This window comes from Schistocerca serialis, chromosome 3 (assembly GCF_023864345.2).
Source record: "Schistocerca serialis cubense isolate TAMUIC-IGC-003099 chromosome 3, iqSchSeri2.2, whole genome shotgun sequence".
NCBI lineage: Eukaryota > Metazoa > Arthropoda > Insecta > Orthoptera > Acrididae > Schistocerca > Schistocerca serialis.
The window spans coordinates 101,349,751-101,371,696 of record NC_064640.1 but is presented as its reverse complement, the minus strand read 5'-3'; the positions used below and the strand labels follow the sequence as shown (position 1 = coordinate 101,371,696).

General features: G+C 43.9%; 1 protein-coding gene across 3 annotated transcripts in view; it reads left to right on the top strand.

Annotated features, from left to right (window-relative positions):
* The window catches only part of LOC126469768 (transcriptional activator protein Pur-beta), a 345,938-nt gene that overhangs the window by 33,400 nt on the left and 290,592 nt on the right, over nucleotides 1-21,946 (top strand). For 2 of the 3 annotated variants that reach the window (XM_050096991.1, XM_050096990.1), the window contains one exon: nucleotides 10,148-10,204. The exons of the other annotated variant lie outside the window; for it this stretch is intronic. In XM_050096991.1, the coding sequence (XP_049952948.1) occupies nucleotides 10,148-10,204 (57 nt within the window). The remainder of the gene's footprint in view (nucleotides 1-10,147; nucleotides 10,205-21,946) is intronic. 3 annotated transcript variants of the gene reach the window in all.

Here is a 21,946-nt window from a genome sequence, read left to right as displayed (position 1 = left end):
AGTGATTGCTAACTTTTGTTTGGTTATATCAGTATTTGGTTCATGTAGTGTATTCATTACTTCATATGTCATGTCATCTGGGACAAAATAAAAATGCTGGGAGCTGAAAAAATAACAATGATCCATATGGGTTCCTTAGATGTTTCAATAACACACATGGCAACACAGCAGACCCCTAATGGGGTCTTAGCTCCTGGATAAAATTTTCTATATATCTTGGTCTAAGTGACTCAACATACAAATTCTGATAAACAATTATAGCTAAAATAGCACATTAAATTCAGAAAAAGACTCGATCTCACAAGTGTATGTAATTGTTGCAACCCAATCTCCTTCCTTCCATCAGGGTGTCCATTGCTTTCCTCATACATACCATTCATAATAACACTTCCTCAGCCCCCACCTCGTATCTCCTAATCCTTACTGCCCGTCACCCTTGTCCAATCAACTTTTTTTCATACCTCCTATCCAGCAAGCTTTTCAGATCCATTAGTGCATCATCATTGTTATTCAGTAATCTTCCTTTCTTCCCAACCAACAGCCTTCCTTTCCTTCTCATCCATACCCTCCAATAATCTTCTCTAATCCTTCTCTCCTCATCTATACCATCAAACAGTTAACCGTATCCCTTCTCTTCTCATCCATACCATCGTACACCTGCCAAGGATCTCACATCTCCTTTGTGGATGCATGTGTGGTGCACACGGGGTCCCAATGTATTGCAGCCTTTCTTCTCTCCTGGGCTGCATTCCCTTCTTTTCCCAATATCCACTCCTTCCCATCCTAACTCCTTCCCCTCTTCCCCCCCCCCCCTTTCTCCCTTGGTGTTTCCATCTTGTTTTTCCACTCTCCCTTTCTTCCCGTGGTGGCCATTGGCGTTTGATCCCCCTTTCTAAATTCTGCTTCTGTTGTATGAGCCATTTGGGTAAGAACTCCCTCCCTAGTGTCTCAGGGTGTGTTCCTCTCTCTCCTGTCCTTCCCCACTGTAGCTGTCCCCTCACCTCCCCGTCCACCTCTGCTAGATCACCAGTCTGTGTTGCCAGTCCATGTGGTGGCTCTGTTATGTACCAATCTGGCTGGCCCCACTGACAGCACAGGGATCACATCACTGGTTCCTGAGATGTCACTGCCTCGTGTATATGCCTAGGGGTGGTTGCTCATCTCTTTGGGGCATCGGAACTCCCGGCAGTGGCCGCCATGCCAGATGGCCCTTGCTGTGTCTGGGTGGTACCCATGGGGTGAGCCACTGGCAGGGCAGATGCTGTGAACATGAAGTGTGCTAAACTCCATACTTCTGGCTGCTCTTTCGCAGCCGTCTCCTCAGGCAGGAACAGTTCTCTATCTGCTCGTACTTTTGCTTCCTAGACTTTTCTCTCCTTGGCCATCCCAGTGGGAGGAGGGCAGGGCCTGCTGGCTTGGGACAAAACCCTTTTCTCCATTACTTGGTTCATTCCAGGACGGAAGGGGAAACTTTTGGTGCCACAACAGAAGGGGAGACTTTTGGTGCTACCAAACAGCTTTCATCCCAGTGAGCTTTACTGACCACCAGTCGTTAAATATGACTCAAGGCATTATTTTCGTTAGGGACCTCCTCCTCCAACTTGACAAGGAACTCAGTACTAACAGTACAGTGTTCATTTCGTACGATGAGTCCAGAGAGATCCTAAGGATAATCACATTGATTCTGGCACTTTCATCCTGGCTTTTGAGGGGAATACCATTCTGGGAAAAGTCTTAAGTTACCATTACCGTTACGACATAAAGCCCTATATCCCACCTCCCATTCGCTGTTCCCAATGTCTCCATTTTGATCATGTGTCTTCGCAGTCTACATCTACTTCAACATCTGCATGGATACTTTGCAAATCACATTTAAGTGCCTGGCAGAGGGTTCATCAAACCACCTTCACAATTCTCTATTATTCCAGTCTCGTACAGCGCGCAGAAAGTACGAACACCTATGTCTTTCCATATGAGCTCTGATTTCTCTTATTTTAACATGGTGATTGTTATCGCTTTGTAGGTCAGTGCCAACAAAATATTTTTACATTTGGAGCAGAAAGTTGGTGATTGGAATTTTGTGAGAAGATTCCGTCGCAATGAAAAATGCAAAACGTGCTGCCCTTCTTTGAACTTTTTCGATGTACTCTTTCAGTCCTATCTGGTAAGGATCCCTCGCCGCGCAGTAGTATTCTAAAGGACGGACAAGCGTAGTGTAGGCAGACTCCTTAGTAGGTCTGTTACATTTTCTAAGTGTCCTGCCAATAAAATGCAGTCTTTGGTTAGCCTTCCTCACAACATTTTCAGTGTGTCCCTTCCAATTTACATTGTTCATAATTTTAATCCCTAGGTATTTAGTTGTATTTACGGCCTTTATATTTGACGGATTCCTTTTAGCACTTATGTGGATGACCTCACACTTTTCATCATGTAGGGTCAACTGCCAATGTTCGCTCGATTCAGATATCTTTTCTAAATCATTTTGCTATTACGTTTTGATCTTCTGGTGACTTTATTAGTTGATAAACAAGAGTGTCATCTGCAAACAACCTAAGACGGCTGCTCAGATTGTCTCCCAAATCGTTTATATAGATAAAGAATAGCAAAGGGCCTATAACACTACCTTGGGGAATGCTAGAAATAACTTCTGTTTTACTCGATGACTTTCTGTCAATTACTGTAAACTGTGACCTCTCTGACAGGAAGTCACAAGTCCAGTCACATAACTGAGACGATATTCCATAAGTTTGCAATTTCACTATAAGCTGTTTGTGTGGTACAGCATCAAAAGCCTTCTGGAAATCCAGAAATACGGAAGGTGAGGCAAATCCTATTTCTGGCGACTGCAGCCTCCCTCTCCATGTGGGAAGTCCATGCATCCCACCACCAAAGTGCATGAACTGTTCCATCCTTCATTCTCCTCACTCCCTGGATTGCCTGATCTATAAGGAGGAAAGGATATTCAGGAATTCAAAACTCTAGACTGTGTATCCTACTCTGAGGCCCGTTACTTTAACATCTACCTTTGCTTATGTTGTTTTTGTATGTCCGTCCTTTTAGCTGGAGGTCTTGGGGACAAGGGCCATTTACTATTGTAAGAAAATGAAATGCCTACAGACATCCTAATCTTATTTACTGTGTAGCTGCCAGTTTCAGCACTTCATTGCGACATCTTCAGGCCTTAGTTGATGCTAAAGGGGCTATCATGAACCACACATACACTGCACCGGTTGCCAACATAACTGGTTGATGCAGACTATCTGTAACTGTGATGTCAGCTTACCAACCATCATCTGATGCAGCGTTTATATGGTTTGTACCTTCACAATAAACAAGATCATAAGGATGGGCGTAGGCATTTATTTTCTTACAATATGCCTATGTTGCGCCCTTTCCTCATCATCTGTTCATCAGGGCCACCTTCCATTTCCTCCTCCCAGGTTGTTCCCATTCCCTCCTCTCATGGAACCACTCCTCCTCAACCGGAGAAGAAGCCCCCTCCCCCATTGTCTCCAGGACAAGAAGCCTGTCACTTTAGGTCGGATGCTGAACCCACGCTCTGTGGGCCTCAAGGCTGCTCGTTCTCTTCCTGATCACACATCGTCTTGGCCTCCAAAGAAAAAGAAGATGCTTAAGCCCTGGGACGAGGCTGCTGCTGCCCCCCCCCCCCCCCCCCCCCTCTGACTTCCCAGAGGGTGTCGTCCCCTCCCTCTCTATCAGGTCCAATTTTACACTCATGGATGTCACTCCGTCCTTACCGGTGATGGACACTAACTCAGCTAATGGCTAATTCTGGCTCATTTGAGATCTGTCCAGCTTCTTGTACTACTCTCCTCCAATGGAACTGTAGTGGTTACTATTGTCACCTTCCAGAATTCCAGTCTTTTCCTTTATCTCTGCTTTGTAGCTTGTGTTCTATTGCAGGAATCTAGCATTGTGGGAATACTCAGTCGCTGACTTTTTGAAGTTTCCAAGCCTTCTGCCAGTACTGCGTCAGCCCTCAGTGAGCCTCCTGTGTTGTCTGTACATTGGTCTGGGTGGACATTGTTAGTTCCTGGGTTCCTCTTCATACTCCACAGGATGTGGTGGCAGTTCAGATCCATTTCGACTCTGCAGTACTGATATGCAATCTTCATCGCCCCCTCCCCCCCCGACACTCCTCGTATGCTTCCTCATCATATTGCCCACCTTCAACAGCTGCCCACCGCCCACCCCTTGACCTTCTCTCTGGGGATCTTAATGCTCATAACTCTATGTGATGGTATTGCAATCACAGACTGGGGCAGCATTGTTGAAGAGCTACTCACAGGGCTTGATCTCTGCCTCCTCAACACTGCAGCCCCACACACATCTCAGCCATTGATTGTTTTATCTGTAACCCCAGGTTCCTCCCCTCTGTTCAATGAGGAGTTCATGCTGATTTGTGCGACAGGTATCATTTTCCGATTGTCATATCATTTTTTTCAGTATCACTCACCTGGACACCCTCCCTGGTGGGCCTTTACTGATGCGGATTGGGATGCCATTTCTTCGGCTGCTATCCCACCTGCTCCACCACACGGTGGCACTGATGAGTCCATACAGAGTTTGCCCAACGCCATTCTTTCGCCAACTGCTTTGGCGAGTCCTTCTTTCTCGGGTACTCCCCAACGGAAGACTGTCCCTTGATGGACCCCCCAAAATTGCTTTGGCTATTAAAGACCGCAGTCGTGCCCTCCAAATGGCATCCATCTCTTGACCATGATTTAGCCTTTAAACATCTTCATTCCTGGGCCCATTACCTTATCAAATGTCAGAAACATTTGTTGGCAGCAGTATGTCACTACCATAGGGCTGCATACTTCCTTTTCACATATATGTACAAAGATCAAGTGGATTTTTGGCTGACATCCTCCTATAGGTGTAGCGGGAATTTCCCTAACTGGTGTTATCCTCACCAGTTTGGACTCTTATTACTGGGCATTTTGCTCAGGTCCCACTGTCTGCCTACTTTCCATCTTCTCAAACAGCAGTAGTTTTATACATTATGATGCGGTACCAAACCCAGAAAACTTTTATGTCGACTGAAATGACCTCCTTGCCACACCACATATTCCACTCTCCTGCCGTATATCCCCACCACATTTCATAGTATTGCTCCCATCGCCCCTACCATGTTTCGTACTTATGCTGGTATCACCCCCACCACATTCCATAGCTCTTCTCGCATCACCCACCTCCTCACTTTGCAGCATCCTCCCATTGCCCCGATCTAGTTTCGCTACTCTCTTCTCATCATTCTTTGCTTCATTCGGCAGCTGTCTTATCATTGCTACTCCCCAAACTCTTTCTGCAGCTCTCCTACATCGCTCCTACTCCACCCTGTTTCACAGCTCTCCTCTCCTCTCATCTCCTTGTCCCCCTCCCCACCCCTACCTCATTTCACAGCTATCTGTCCATGGACACGTGTATCACCACCATCTGGTTCCCCGCACCACCCACTTGAACCACACTGCTGGTCCCCAGCCCCTTATCGAGCCATGCTGCTGTCCCCCCACCACCCATCGAACCACTTTGCTTCCCCCCACCACCCATCGAACCACTTTGCTTCCCCCCACCACCCATCGAACCACTTTGCTTCCCCCCACCACCCATCGAACCACTTTGCTTCCCCCCACCACCCATCGAACCACTTTGCTTCCCCCCACCACCCATCGAACCACTTTGCTTCCCCCCACCACCCATCGAACCACTTTGCTTCCCCCCACCACCCATCGAACCACTTTGCTTCCCCCCACCACCCATCGAACCACTTTGCTTCCCCCCACCACCCATCGAACCACGTGGCTTCCCCCCACCACCCATCGAACCACGTGGCTTCCCCCCACCACCCATCGAACCACGTGGCTTCCCCCCACCACCCATCGAACCACGTGGCTTCCCCCCACCACCCATCGAACCACGTGGCTTCCGCCCACCACCCATCGAACCACGTGGCTTCCCCCCACCACCCATCGAACCACGTGGCTTCCCCCCACCACCCATCGAACCACGTGGCTTCCCCCCACCACCCATCGAACCACGTGGCTTCCCCCCACCACCCATCGAACCACGTGGCTTCCCCCCCACCACCCATCGAACCACGTGGCTTCCCCCCACCACCCATCGAACCACGTGGCTTCCCCCCACCACCCATCGAACCACGTGGCTTCCCCCCACCACCCATCGAACCACGTGGCTTCCCCCCACCACCCATCGAACCACGTGGCTTCCCCCCACCACCCATCGAACCACGTGGCTTCCCCCCACCACCCATCGAACCACGTGGCTTCCCCCCACCACCCATCGAACCACGTGGCTTCCCCCCACCACCCATCGAACCACGTGGCTTCCCCCCACCACCCATCGAACCACGTGGCTTCCCCCCACCACCCATCGAACCACGTGGCTTCCCCCCACCACCCATCGAACCACGTGGCTTCCCCCCACCACCCATCGAACCACGTGGCTTCCCCCCACCACCCATCGAACCACGTGGCTTCCCCCCACCACCCATCGAACCACGTGGCTTCCCCCCACCACCCATCGAACCACGTGGCTTCCGCCCACCACCCATCGAACCACGTGGCTTCCCCCCACCACCCATCGAACCACGTGGCTTCCCCCCACCACCCATCGAACCACGTGGCTTCCCCCCACCACCCATCGAACCACGTGGCTTCCCCCCACCACCCATCGAACCACGTGGCTTCCCCCCACCACCCATCGAACCACGTTGCTTCCCCCCACCACCCATCGAACCACGTTGCTTCCCCCCACCACCCATCGAACCACGTTGCTTCCCCCCACCACCCATCGAACCACGTTGCTTCCCCCCACCACTGATCGACCACGTTGATGTCCCCCACCACTGATCGACCACCTTGCTGTCCCCCACCACCCATTGAACCACGTTGCTGCCCTCCCCCCCCACCAGCCATCGAGTCATCTGCTGCCCCCCCCACCAGCCATCGAGTCATCTGCTGCCCCCCCACCAGCCATCGAGTCATCTGCTGCCCCCCCACCAGCCATCGAGTCATCTGCTGCTGCCCCCCCCCCCCCACCAGCCATCGAGCCATCTGCTGCCCCTCCCCCACCAGCCATCGAGCCATCTGCTGCCCCCCCCTACCAGCCAACGAGCCATCTGCTGCCCCCCCCCCCCTACCAGCCAACGAGCCATCTGCTGCCCCCCCCCCTACCAGCCAACGAGCCATCTGCTGCCCCCCCCCACCAGCCATCGAGACATCTGCTGCCCCCCCCACCAGCCATCGAGACATCTGCTGCCCCCCCCACCAGCCATCGAGACATCTGCTGCCCCCCCCACCAGCCATCGAGACATCTGCTGCCCCCCCCACCAGCCATCGAGACATCTGCTGCCCCCCCCCACCAGCCATCGAGACATCTGCTGCCCCCCCCCACCAGCCATCGAGACATCTGCTGCCCCCCCCCACCAGCCATCGAGACATCTGCTGCCCCCCCCCCCACCAGCCATCGAGACATCTGCTGCCCCCCCCCCACCAGCCATCGAGACATCTGCTGCCCCCCCCCCACCAGCCATCGAGACATCTGCTGCCCCCCCCCCCACCAGCCATCGAGCCATCTGCTGCCCTCCCCCACCAGCCATCGAGCCATCTGCTTCCCCCCCACCAGCCATCGAGCCATCTGCTTCCTCCCCACCAGCCATCGAGCCATCTGCTGCCCCCCCACCAGCCATCAGGCCATCTGCTGGCCCCCCCCACCAGCCATCAGGCCATCTGCTGGCCCCCCCCCCCACCAGCCATCGATCCATCTGCTGGCCCCCCCCCCCACCAGCCATCGATCCATCTGCTGGCCCCCCCCCACCAGCCATCGATCCATCTGCTGCCCCCCCCCCACCAGCCATCGAGCCATCTGCTGCCCCCCCCCCACCAGCCATCGAGCCATCTGCTGCCCCCCCCCCCCACCAGCCATCGAGCCATCTGCTGCCCCCCACACACCCCGCACCACCCATTGAGCCACGTTGCTGCCCCCCACCACCCATCGAACCACGGTGCTGCTGCCCCCCCCGTCACCACCCGTCGAGCCACGGTGCCGCTGCCCCCCCCACCACCCATCGAGCCAAGTTGCTGCCCCCCCCCCCCCCCCTACAACCACCACACATGGACCCACGTTGCTGCCTCTCTCCCCCCCCCCCCCCCCCACACCAACACTACCCATCGAGCCATGTTTCTGCCCCACCCCCCACCCCCCATCGAGCCACGGAGCTGCCCCCCACCCCCCATCGAGCCACGGAGCTGCCCCCCACCCCCCATCGAGCCACGGAGCTGCCCCCCACCCCCCATCGAGCCACGGAGCTGCCCCCCACCCCCCATCGAGCCACGGAGCTGCCCCCCACCCCCCATCGAGCCACACTGCTGCCCCCCATCCCCCATCGAGGCATGCTGCACCCCCACCTCCCCAACTCCCTCGTGTCACACTGCTGCTGTCCTTAGCTATGTCAGCCCCAACCCACCGAGCCAGACTGTAGTCCCCTAACCCCCTCAAGCCACACGGCCATTCCCCAACCCTCACACTTCACAGTGCTGTCCCCCTCCCCCACCCCACCAACATTCTCGAGCCACACTGCTCTCCATGTCCCCCAACCCATTTGAGCCACACTCCTTCCGCCCCCCGCCCCCAACTCCCTCGAGCCACACTGCTGCTGCCACCTCAACCCCTGAAGCCCCACTCCCAGCACCTCAACCCTCTCGAGCCGCACTGCCAGCACCTCAACCCTCTCGAGCCACACTGCCTCCACTCAATCCTCTCTATCCACACTGCCGTCCCCAGATCCTTCAAGCCACACCTCTGCTGCCTCCCCTTTGAGCCACACTGCTGCCGCCTCCTTCCCCTTGAGCTAAGCTGCTTCCTCTTGAGCTACACTGCTAGCCCCCCCCCCCCCCACCCCTACAACTATGGTTTCCCTCCTTTGAATTACCCTTGGAGCTGTGCTACGTTTTCCCCCCTCAGAGTTACACATTCCCCCCTTGTAGTTATGCCACCGCCCTCTCTTGATCTACCGCGCCACCCCACCTTGAGTTATGCCACCCTCCCCTCCCCCCCTTGAGCTTTGATGCCTCATTGCATTCCTCGGGCAACACAAATGCCCTCTCCCTCATGTGTCCCTTGAGCAACACGAGCACTGCGTCCATTTTTGTGCCTCTTGAATAACACGAGCAACTCTCTGAGACCATCTACTCAATCCCTTCCTTCCCCCCCCCCTACCATACTCAACTGTCCTAATTCATGCTGATACTCTTATGTAGTCCTCTCCTCTTCCCTACACTGTTGTCTCTCCTGGCAAGCTACTATGCTTTCAGCATTAACCCTTATATCTGCATTTTCATTTGAGCTTTTCTTTGTACGACCAGCAGTTTAAACCTTTTCTCCTCCATTCTCTTTAGTGCTGATTAACTTCATAGCCAATTTCCCACCCACCATTTTAGCCTCATGGGTTCGAATTTGTAACTTAACTATCTCCAGTTCCCCCACTCACAAATACTTGCCCTTCGCACCTTGTTGTTAAACATTCTATCTCCTCTCTCACCCCCCTCCCCCTCCTCCTGCTACCCAACCGCCCCATGCTTAAGTTCTCACACTGCATCACCCAACAGTTCTAGCCCCCTATTGACCAGTTCCAAACTTTTAACCATTTAAGTTTTAAAAAATTATGTAATGGTGGGTTTTAATTAGTCCCATTTTAAATGCTACACTATAGCGGTCAGTTGATATAGCACATAGTTTAAGTTGAAATTTCTATAGTTATGGAAATTATATAATCTTTCCTTCCTAGTTAATAATTTTAGGCTGTGGCTCATTGTGCATTTTTTCAGTGTACAGACTTTTATATTGAAATCTGCTTGTGTAGACTCCAGCTCTATAAGTTGCCGTACTTACAAATCATCATGTTTAGTATTTTTGTCATAACTAATAAAAATATTTTATTGAAGGAAAAACAATCCTATTCTAGAGGTGAAGGTGTTGAGAATATTTTATAGAAACATGAACGAAGAACAGTTTTTATTTACTTAATTCCATTTTTTCAGTAGCTTGCCGATAAATCCATTCATTCATTTATTCTTTTTCTTTTTTCTTTTCTTTTTCTGTGCAGACAAGTATGGACAATCTGTTGGTATGGAAACAAGTGGAAGCACCGACTTTGACTCAGGTATGTATGTTTCACTTATTGTGAAATGTGACAGGACAATTAGCCTGGAGATAATTGCAAAGAAAATTAACACTGATGAGCAGTTGAGTTACATGTCTTCCTAATAGTGTGTAACAACTGATTTCAGAAATATGTTTGTGTGTCCTGATGTAGTAGACATAGTGTATGTTCCTTTGCACTTGTGTAAACAACTCTGATGAGAGAAATATTACACTATTCTTGGTATGATGTAATCATATCTTGTATTTGGGCTATCCTGCCATGTACCGTGACTTTGTTTCTCCAGTCTGAAAATGTCCTGTGACGACAGTCTTACACTCTTGCTAATCTTTGTGCCCTGCAATGTCCCATTATGAGATATACTTAATCGTAAAATGGCTCCAATGCTAGTGTTCAGCATTCTGTTAATATGGACCTTCTAAGGTGTGGTTTGTCTATTTTTATAACTTCTGTAGGGAACAGTGATCCTTGTCACCTAAACTGATGAAGTTAAACCATGGTGGTGGCAATTTTACCTGTATCAAGATTGGTACTGTTTGTGGGATTAATTGTGGAAACACTGCCCTTCTGGTGAGGGTGAGCATCTCGAGTGTCTGGTCTTTCTGGCTATGATGATTTAGCCACAATCAGATGTTTTGAGAGCTCATGTCTTATCCATTTTATTTGTGATTGTCGCTCAGATCCCCAAAACCTGGCAAGATTGGGGTCACATATATTGTGTGTTCCTGTTATACTAGTTGTTGTGACAGGAAAATGGCAGCTATCTCCAGTGTAATTGCTCATTAACGTGTATTTAAACTAATTTCAGTCTTCAATATGTAATGCACCAGTGTTTGTTCTAAATTAAGTGTTCATAGATAAGGGATACAAGTTAAATGATTATTTCTTTCCGGCATCCAGAGGTTCCTCTGAAATGCAAGAAAATAATGAATCTGTGATTCAGGGACTATATTTTTCATTATTTTTGTGTATCGATTACTTGGTGATAATTTTTTTTTTGCAACCAGATAAATCAGTCTGAAAATATTCACTGCAGCGTTTGATACATAGTTTTCTACTCACAAATTTTTGACCATATTCTGGAATAATCACATTGAGCAGTTGAGGTTATGATCTGTGCCATCAAGTTGACAACAATAACATGGGATTCTGAGGACATGACACGTATAGGACAAGAAAGTAAGACTATACATTCACATGTGGCTTTGAACAGTTTACTCCTAGGTGTATCCTCCATATCGGACATTATGATCAGTTATAAGTTAATACCATTCTGGTTTTAAGTTCAGGTGATAATTGTACACATCAATTTTTAAAAGATTTGAGCTTTGATTCTTACTTAAGTTGTGTGATAACATATGTGGATAGCACATTTTTCCATTTTGGTTCATTGAAGGTTTGGTACTACACAGGAAGAAATGGTCATATACATAACTATTGTTAAACACACTATTACCGTAACTCTTTTTCTTAAGGTAATCCATTTTTGTTTATTAATTGGCTCATTTTATCAAGCCAAATACTGGTACACCACCTTTTATTTTGTAGTATTGGCCTTATTTTATAGTTTGCAGTGATGAGTGTGGCAGATTTACCAGATTTTTGCCATTTGTAAAGTAAACTTTTCTTGAAAAGGAAGCTTATTCTCCATGGCAGATCTGAAAACAAGTTGATGTAGTATAAACAATTACTCTTTAAAGAGTTAGTTTTTTAATATTCATTTGTTGTAACATCTTTAAATTTTGTTATCCTGTTGTACAGTAAGTAAATGAGTTTTCATACTTAGTGCTGTGCTAATGAAAATATGAATAACTGAAAGCAAAAGAACAGCTCTAAAATAGAACAAGAACACATGTAGAGTAACATCTACAAACCTTGCTACTGATGATGCCTTTCAAAAGATACAGGTGAAATGCATATAGCATGAGAAAATTTTCAACATAATTCATTTGTTGCCTTTAGGGTGCTGGCAAAAGAGGTGTAGGTCAGTAGTTTTTAGTTAAGTTGGAGTGTTTCTCTTTTTCACAGATTTAATGGAAAGAGAGCTCTTATTTTTATACTGGATAATAATATGAGTACTAGGTAACTAGTACAATGTTACCTTTTTCTGAGTATGTTCACACCATCTGTTTTACGTATTCCATTAATTTTTTAAATTATTATTGTATCCTATTTTGAAGAAAGAGAGAACTATAAAGAAAGGAACGATTAACATATATGGGTTACAAGGTATTTTAAGATTTGTGTGGTTTCCAGTGGTGTTTCCACTTATTGGGGTGTTGTGCACTGTAACTTAGTATCTATATTCTTATAATTAATAACTGCTATTATTAGCATGTCCAAGGTTTACAGTAAGCTTATTTTGTCTTTATTCACTCACAGCTCGCATTTAAGCCTCTCCAGGCATGTTAATTGTCACATTTTATGAAGTATTTTCTGCCACACACTATGGCTTGCAGACCGCTTATATGGACTGGTCAGAACTATTACAGGCTCAAGTGAAATATAACGTATTACAGAAGTATGCTTTTAGTTTACTGTTAAAGGTGATATGGTACAGGGTACTTGTAAGATACAGCTTAATAAACTTGACTACTTTACATAAGGGCCTTGCACTTCTTGTATATATACGAGGGAACTTTAAGATGTAAGTTACACATTATTATAGCAGGCCAAGTAACTTTTATTGAATGTCCAGTGCTGCACTACACTTCATAGTGATACAGATACATGACACTATTTTTCCAGACAGTCAACAGGTCTTTATGTGCAATGGTTGGAATGTTCTACCAGTTGTTCAGTTCCTCAGCAATAGAAATCCACTTTTTGGTCACAGAGCCATTTGAAAACTGCTGTGATAACAACCTTGTCATCAAAAAGATGTGAACTTCCAGGTAGTATCACCCACATCTTTGTGACCTTGGTCAAATTGTTGGCACTATTTCACTGGCTGTACACGACATCGCATTTGATCCGTACACTGCCAGAATTTTGAGGTGAATCTGTCTGCAATTCAGAAGTTTTGACAACAAGAATCGGAGTGTCCCATTTACTTCGGCTTTTGAATACATATACAGTTTGCATGCCATTTCACTCCCACACTGTGATGCACCTTTTACTCGCACCACGGCAGAACTATGTCTCCAGGAAACATGGACATGTATTCTTTGGCAATGTGTCACACTTGTTGCGCACTAAGTGGGACAACATCTGTGACTTGCTTTCTGAAGTCCATACATAATATTAGGCATGAGAGGATAGATTTTGGTGCATTGGAATAGCTCAGAAACAAGTAAAGGAACCATCATTAATAGCCATTAATATAATTTATTTGATCACCATGACAGGTGACTGCTGTCTCACCTTGTGGCATGGATTTGATGAGACTATTAATGCATTCATAAAACAGCAGTCTACATAGGAAAAATTGGCTATGACATCAACTTGTGTTTCTTGTACTTGTACCACTGACCCATCAGAGAACTGTTTCCATTGATGGGCAGCCTGGACATCTACTAACACTTATTTTTGTCCATACCATCAGTCAGTCACGTAAGTAAATGAGTGTTTTGCATACACATAGATTTGAAATGCAAGTTCTTTCTGAAACTTATACTTAGTGACATAGCCACAATTCATTTCTTGAGAGATTATTTTCCTTTCAAAAGTAAAAATTTCTATTGTCAGGCCCAGTATTAAATCACAATTCATTACATGACAAAAAGGGTCCATTTACTGTGCTTCATCTACAGTTTACTCTTGTTCATTGTCTTCAGGACCTGTGGTATTGGGCTATATTGTGCCATATGTTTCCGTGCATTATGGACAAGAGGCTATGATCACCTCTGGCTGTATTTGTTGTGGGTGATCTCCCCTGGTCTTCTTTTGAGACCTCACATTGGTTCAAAACTAGAGTCATCAAATTACGCTGTGTGTTCCCCTGTGACCAACGACTTATATTAAGAAATTGCACCACATTTCCTCATATTGAAATAAATGCAAGCAACCAATACCAATAATTCCTGAGCCTCCAGTATATGAACAATGCAACCCTTTTTCAATTACTTTTGTAGCTGACAAATAAAATTGCAACCACTCACCTACAATTCATTGATGTGTGCATACACAACAAAGAGGTTAACTGGCTTTTGGGCTATTGCTCTTACTCTGGCTCAAGTACTCACTCTCTCAGTACAACTTTACAGATATACAAATGCAGCCACTCTTGTTTAACTAATACGTAACCTGAGAATGGGATTTTGCTGTGGTTGAAAGTTGGAGACAGAAGGTAACTTCTGTTTACTGGAAAATATCTTATCACTGAAGCTCTACATCAGTGTACTTACCTAACTGATGTATCTGCGTGAATAAAATGACATTGTTTCCTCTTTTTGTGTTAATGTTGATTAGTTGTACACCAGACTGTTACAGATGTAGCTCTTTCCCTTGGCTTTATCAGGCTATCTTGCCTGCTGTCAGATTATTTGACCTGTGTATAAGTAGCTATGTTTTTCCCACTTGGTGTTTTAGTGGAAATACTGTACAACCTCTTGTAATGCTTTTTTTATCATTTGTTAATTATTTCTACAAAATTTCTCAAATAATTAATGCAGCTAGCTTGTAAGAATGTATCACAATTGTCAGTGTCTTCTTTAGACTTCACTTTTCAAACAGGACATTTTCTGTTGAAAGTTGTAAATGACATCCTCAAAACCAAACACTGTTTTATGGAAAAAAGAAAAAAATTAGCTCATCGATACCCTACTGTTGACTAAGTATACAAGTTCTATGTTAGTTGTTACAGTCCAGTTGCTTTCATAGGTCCATAGTCAAGTTACAGTTCACCTGTGGTGGTGTTGATATATATCAATCACATACAAGAGTAGTTACGAGTCCTATTTGTGATTTCAAAATCTATCATGGATGAAATGGAAATTCCATGACTGTTGGGTTTTGGATATGTGTAAATTGAGTTCTTGTGCTCTTAATGAAGTATCTTTCCATGTTAATGTTCTTAAATTGAATCGTGCTTCTTTTCTGTATTTATGCCCATAATTTGGTAATGAAAGTCTGGAAAGAACTATTTATCGAGTTCTGATTACTCGATGACATCAAGGGTACCATTGAATGTTATTTGTTCACATTCACTGAGATAGCAGTCTTCAGTTCTCGTACTGCAGGACTTAAAATTAGGTTTTTAACTGAAGTAAACAATGGTGTCCTTCGAAGATAACATCTGTCATTTAATACTGAGAAGGGTGAATTAGTATTAAATTATTGTGTGTGTGTCATGATGTTGATGTACAATAATTATTTATTGGATTGGACCAAAAGAGCATTAACTTATTTCTAATAGCCCCTATTTAACTACCATGTAGCCAGAGAAGCAGATTTTGAGATGGTTACAAGTTGATGGCATATGTTAACTTCTGTTTACTGAAGAATACCTTATTGTTGCAATTGTACATCAGTGCTCAATGCTGTACATTTGAAACAGTCAGTGGTGTTTAGTAGGGATGAAGAAATTTGTGTGGCTTAACTTTGTTTTCATTATCTTTCTTTAAATTTAATGGTAGACGTTTGTATGTTAAAGTACAAGGCAACAAATAGCCTTAGCTGAATTCCCGAGTCTGGAAGACTCTAAAAGACTGAAAATAGTGAATACTGAACGAGTGTCAAATTAACATTAATTATGGCACACACATTTTCAATCTGGGAATTCAGATGTTTGTTGCATTTTGTGCAGGTGTATCCTAAAATATGTCCCATCAGTCCAAAAACTTTCAAGACTGGAGTAATAAGAAAAAAAAAGAAAAGTTATGGTGGTGGTTTTAATGCTTCAGATGTTGTACATGGATGTTTGTCCAACCATGTGAAACTATTGGATAAGTTCCTCTTTGGAAGCTTGTTCAACTCGTGCGTCACATTGTCTGGAATGTCAGTTTTGTCATCAAAACATTTATCCTTCATGTGAATTTCTGCATTACGTCCTATAGTAGTCGTAGATTCATATTGGTAACACCAAATCTCATCGCCCACGATGATTTTTTTCCAGAAAAGAAATGTCTGTTTTGCATATCAGTCAAATCATGGCAGGGGTCCACATTTTATTGTTTTTGTTTGGGACTCGAGGTATGCAGTACAAACATTATTCACACTTTTCTCTTCAAAACATTCTGGACAATGTCTTGACCTCTTGATTTAATGATTTTTACAGTTTTGTAACACAACAGCATTGGCACATTACATCTGAATGTCCACTACTTAACACTGGCTGCTCACAACTGACTTGCTGTATTTACATCATTTATACACAAGGAATAAAACAAATCTTGTAACTTTTCAAACACTTGGTGTATATAACATTCTTGAACTAAGTATAGTGCCTCTTTCATTTTTATTTTTATTTTTTTAATAATGACGTACATCTATGTCATCTCTCAACATGAAACAGATTATTTATGTAAACAATCTTCTCACTGATTATCCTTACCTACACTGGCTAGGTTTACAATGGTGTATATTACCAGATGTGTAATTCAAACCAATAATATTCCTACCATAGTGTAAATGGGAATGAAGCCTTCCATGTAATTAGAACTAGGTCTATAAATGTTATTTACTTATCCACTTATTTGAATCCCATTATTTGTTACTAGTAATCTATTGCTCTTCCACATGAAGTGTAAACCGAAAATTTTCTGTTTCTATATGAGCCATGTCACATTACATATACCATTCAAATATATTTGGGCAAGTCCAAATTAAATTTTCACACCTGATTAAATATAGGAACTAGAGAGTGGGTGCTAGATATAGACATTTTCATGTGATTGAAATAAACACTTGGAGTAAATACTGAATCTAAAGATTCAACAACCAATTTTTTATTCTGAAAGATGCCTTTGGTCCACTGTGACTTCTTCTGTACTGTTTTGTCATCTTACTATTTCTCATCACAAAAGAAATCATTGATTTCAAAAACTGGGTGGATTGTTCAATTTTGGAAGTTTTTGCTGTGTATTTACACTGTTTCACGTTAGTGATTATGGTCAGTTTTAAAACATTTGGAGGAATGTTGTAGCTATATTGCATATAGATCACACGATTGGACATGAGCAGCTATCTTGATACATGTATTAACTTGTTATGATTATTATTGATGGTCCCATGACAGTAATCTTAAAAAAACAAAATTGGATTTTTTTTTGAGGTTGTACACTTTTCCTTAATTCTTACAATCTATTCTTACAGTGTTCCCATGCTGACATTGTTTGAATTCTACATGCATGATTTAAGGACAATGATAGTGATGTTAAACATTTCTCATGACCCTCAGATTCCCCAGACATCAATTCCAATGACCACACATGATGTATAATATACCGAAAGTACAACATAAAAACTTGCTGCAAACCTCACTGGTTTCATTGAAGAAGGCACTGATGCAGAAATACTCATGTTCCACTGTGGACATAATGCCACCTCATTTTATTCATCTCAGCTTCTGTGTGAGCTGTTACACATACTACAGAGTTTCCTCCAAGGTACAAGGTAAGCACTCGGTACAATTTTGGCAGGGCAATATTGTATTGCATCCCATTTATATTATCTGCAGAAATCATTACTGTCATCTTCTCATTTTCTTCCATTGACCATATTATGTGATAAGACTTAAGCTCCATAAAAATATGTAATAAACTTGAGTCTAGTAATAAAATAGTGTATTGGCAGGCTAGTATGCACATTTTTGAATTGCTAACAGTCCTCATTTGTTAAATCAGGAGCCCAGCTGATGCACGGAATTTCCAACCAAACATATGGGAATATTCACTCATTTTGGAGATTGAATATTCAGACACATTACCTGTCTTAGAGTTTTTACTGAATAATCTATTTATAGAAGCAGTAATCTGTTATGGAATTAACAGTACAATACTGATTTTTATCTTTTGCTGGAAAAAAGAAGAAACTTTTCCAAAAATTGAGGAAAGTTAAAATTTAAATAAGAGACGTATGTATGAGTGTGCCCAAAGAATGGAAATGAGGCATCTATTTTGACTTCTGTTTGACAGATCTTTCATTGAAACTTTTGTCAGCAGCATATAATTGAAGTTTCCTTTTTAACTCAACAGTACCACCCATATCTTTTTACTCATTGCTGTTTTTCCACACTCATGCATACTTCTCTCATTTGAATTTTAACTTTCCTCACTTTTGTAAAAGTTTCTTCTATTCTCTTTCAAAATGTAAAATTAGTATTTTATTGCTTAGTCCAAACTAGATTAGTACTCTAAAACAGAGTTTTCAGTAAAAATGGGAAAGCGAAAAAACTCTGACCATTTAATGTCCAAAATGTCCGTTGTTCATCTACAGAAAATATGTCAAAAATTTCTTTTGCTTCAGGTGAATTTGTTTCTTGTAGTCACCTGAAGATTTTGCACATCTTCAGAATTACATTTGGTATTGTTGTTACAGAAAATCTTATTTCTTATCCATCTCACAGGCAAGCGGTCATCTTTTTACTAGCCACATTTAATAATGTTCTTAATTTGGCAGTGCTTTCCCTGATTGCTTGGTGTTATTTTGAACCTGTTCTCATGTAATATATCCTTCTTCATTTATATTCCTCTTGTTCATGGTTTGTAATAAAAACTTTAGAGATATTATGTTCAGTAACCGTTACCATCTTCATAAAGTTTGTTTATCTGTTTGGAGTTGAGTTTTTGTTGGTGTCCTTTCAGTCTTAACAGTCAGCAGAATTTTCATTTGTTAGCTGGTTTGTAGTTTTCATCCCTTCCTTGTCACACAGCCCCATTCTGGTCTTTTTTATTCCTCGGTTGCTACATTTTTTGTTGTTTTTTTTATGTGTTACTGTACCTGGCTAACTAATATTATTTTTGTGCTTCCTACTTTTGTCTTTGGCTTAGATTTGTTTACATGACTCGTAAAACTTGGTAACTTTGTAATATGTATTGCAGTTCTACCACTTTGTACCTTCTTGTTTACTGTATATGAAACTCAAATGAGAATTTCTAAAATAATACAGTTTCCTAAAGCAATTAGAGAAAGGGAAAGGGAGGGAGGGAGGGAGAGAGAGAGAGAGAGAGAGAGAGAGAGAGAGAGAGAGAGAGAGATGTTCCAGGAAGAGTCGAACAACATATTACTTCCTCCAGTTATGTCTCGCAAAAATGATCACAATGAGAACATCAGAGAAATTAAAGTACATGTAGAAGTTTACTGTCAGTCACTCTTCCCATCCACCATTATGGATACAGGAGGGAAAGGGAGAAAAATCTAGTGATTCTGGAAGTTCCCTCTGTCGCTCACTATAAGATGGCATGCATAGTATAGACTTAGATGCAGGTTCAGAACTAACTCTACTGAAAGAATGACCTTATTAGCGAAAGGATGAATGTCAGTGTGACTGAATTATAAAGTTTGTTCTTTGCCTATGACTCTGATCTCTCAAGTGCAAGCTGTTACTGCAATGATACAAGCCCATAAGAAAATTTCACGGTGTGCTCAGTATATCCACCAGAAAACAATCCCTGCCAGGGGACTCACAACTCTTTTGTAAGTATGTGCATGGTGAGAATGGGACCCCGAGCCATTGCAGTTCGTCTTCCTTTTATGTGCTGCAGTCCTACTCTCTTCTGTCTCTTTTCTCAGACTTGGACTATAGGACAGATGCCTGTTGATTACATAGCTTGTTCGTAGGACATTGATTATTGCTTTAAACACTTATTTCGGTCAACTGATGTTTGGTCCCCACATTTGGGTTTGACATCGACTTTTTCAAATTTTTTTTACAGAAGTGCGGGCCGTGCGGGGAAGATTGCCCAACACCCGGCATGGTAGCCAGTCCGTGTGAGGGGTCGTCAGGTACCCGCACGGTGGTAACCCCCTGACTACACAGGGAATGCACTATTGATGCCCGAGCTGTTAACTCTCCGCACTTGCTGAGGAGTAGGAGCCTGTCTGTTTGGGGCACCGAGACTCCGGACAGTGGCCATCAAGTCAGGTGGGCATTGCTCTGACTGGGTTGCACCCAAGGGGAGAGCCCTCGGCCAGAGTAGGTTGTGTCGTTGCAGATATCTCACACTGTGAAAAGACCAGAGTTTATCAGCTAGTAGCTGTTTGGCTCCAGCAGCCAATCCATACAGATATGAATTCTTCAGTACATATCATTGTGTCTCCAAGAACTTCCCCTCCTTAGCCACAACCATGGAAAGACAAGCAAAAGCAAGCAGAGTGCAGTAACTTACTCCTCTTAGTTCCTGGACTAATAGAAGGGTTCTTCGTAACTGCTAATCTGGTATTCTTTGTAGATAATATAAAAAATGTAGTAGGAGAGATCTCTTCTGACATTAATCTATGAAATGGTTCTGTCGTGTTCCTCTCTTGCAAGAAACTTGGTGACAGGCATATGAACATAAATCACATAAAAACCTGAAAATAGTACGAGGCTTAATTTTTTACTAGTACAGGGTGGTTATAATTAAAGTTTCACTACTCAAGCCAGTTTAACGTAAAACTATCTACCGTATGGGTGTCCAAATGTATAGGAATAATGTTCAGATTGTGCACTACTGAATTTTCGTTCTTAGTAGTGTTAGTGTCTTGACTTACCTTTAGGTGCCAGTACTGGTATGGTGACACAAAGTTGAAACACAAGCATCAGTGTGCATTACATGTGCAGACAGTCAATGTGGTCTGGACAAGGCGAGCAGGGCTTCACTTGTGAAGCAGTTTTATCAAAACAACAGCAATAGTGCTGCTCTTCCCGTACTGGGATTGCAGAACACAATTCAGAAGTTCGAATTAACTGGTGATTTGGGAACTGCTCCTGGTAGAGGCTATCAGCCAATTATGCCACAAATTGCTGAAGGAGCTACAGTTACCAGGGGTGTGGGTGCTGGATGCAATGTACGATCTTCAATCAGTACACGAGCTGTGTGATGACAGCTGAACATTTCTTGGTCCGTCGTTCAAAAAGTTCTGTGAACAGTTGTGAAATGGTACCTCTAGTGTCATTCCAAGCCGTCTTGAATACAGGGGATCATCACATTGAGCAATATTTGTAACCTGAAAGGTAAATGTGGCATGCAAGTAACAAATGTTACCCCCTCATGCAGAAATAAAATGTGTTACTTCCAATGATTTATTTGTTATTATTCTTCTGCATGTCCTTACAAATGTATCCACAAAGTTTCATTGTCTTGTGATCACTTGTTTTCACGGGAGCTCTCTCAGGTAATTAAAGTTTAAAACACTGCAGATGTATGAGGAATTACTCAAAAACTTGGAGAGGGGTCCACTTCACATTTAATGTATGTTGAGGCCTCCTAGACAACGAGGTCAACACTGGAGCATTCATTGCCTTTGAAGGGGATTAGCATTACTAAGAATGTTAAATTCATTGTTTTCAATTGTGATGTGAAGCCATACTTCTCATCCTACTAACACTTCGGGCATATGTCTTCCCATTGTGTGAACAACCCAATTTCTGGAAATTGTACTTGGTGGCTTCATGAAAACTCACCATTTGAGCAACAACCATTCTGTATCAATTGCAGAGATGAACATTCTCCCCAATCCCCAAAGAGTGCTACATTATCTAAGGAACTTAAAGGTCTCCGATTGCCTCTCTTACTTTGAAGCCTGGAAAATATAGATTTCTTATATCCAGTCCCAATGATATTGGATTTTGTCAGTATTATGGGCTAGTCTTGCCAGTAC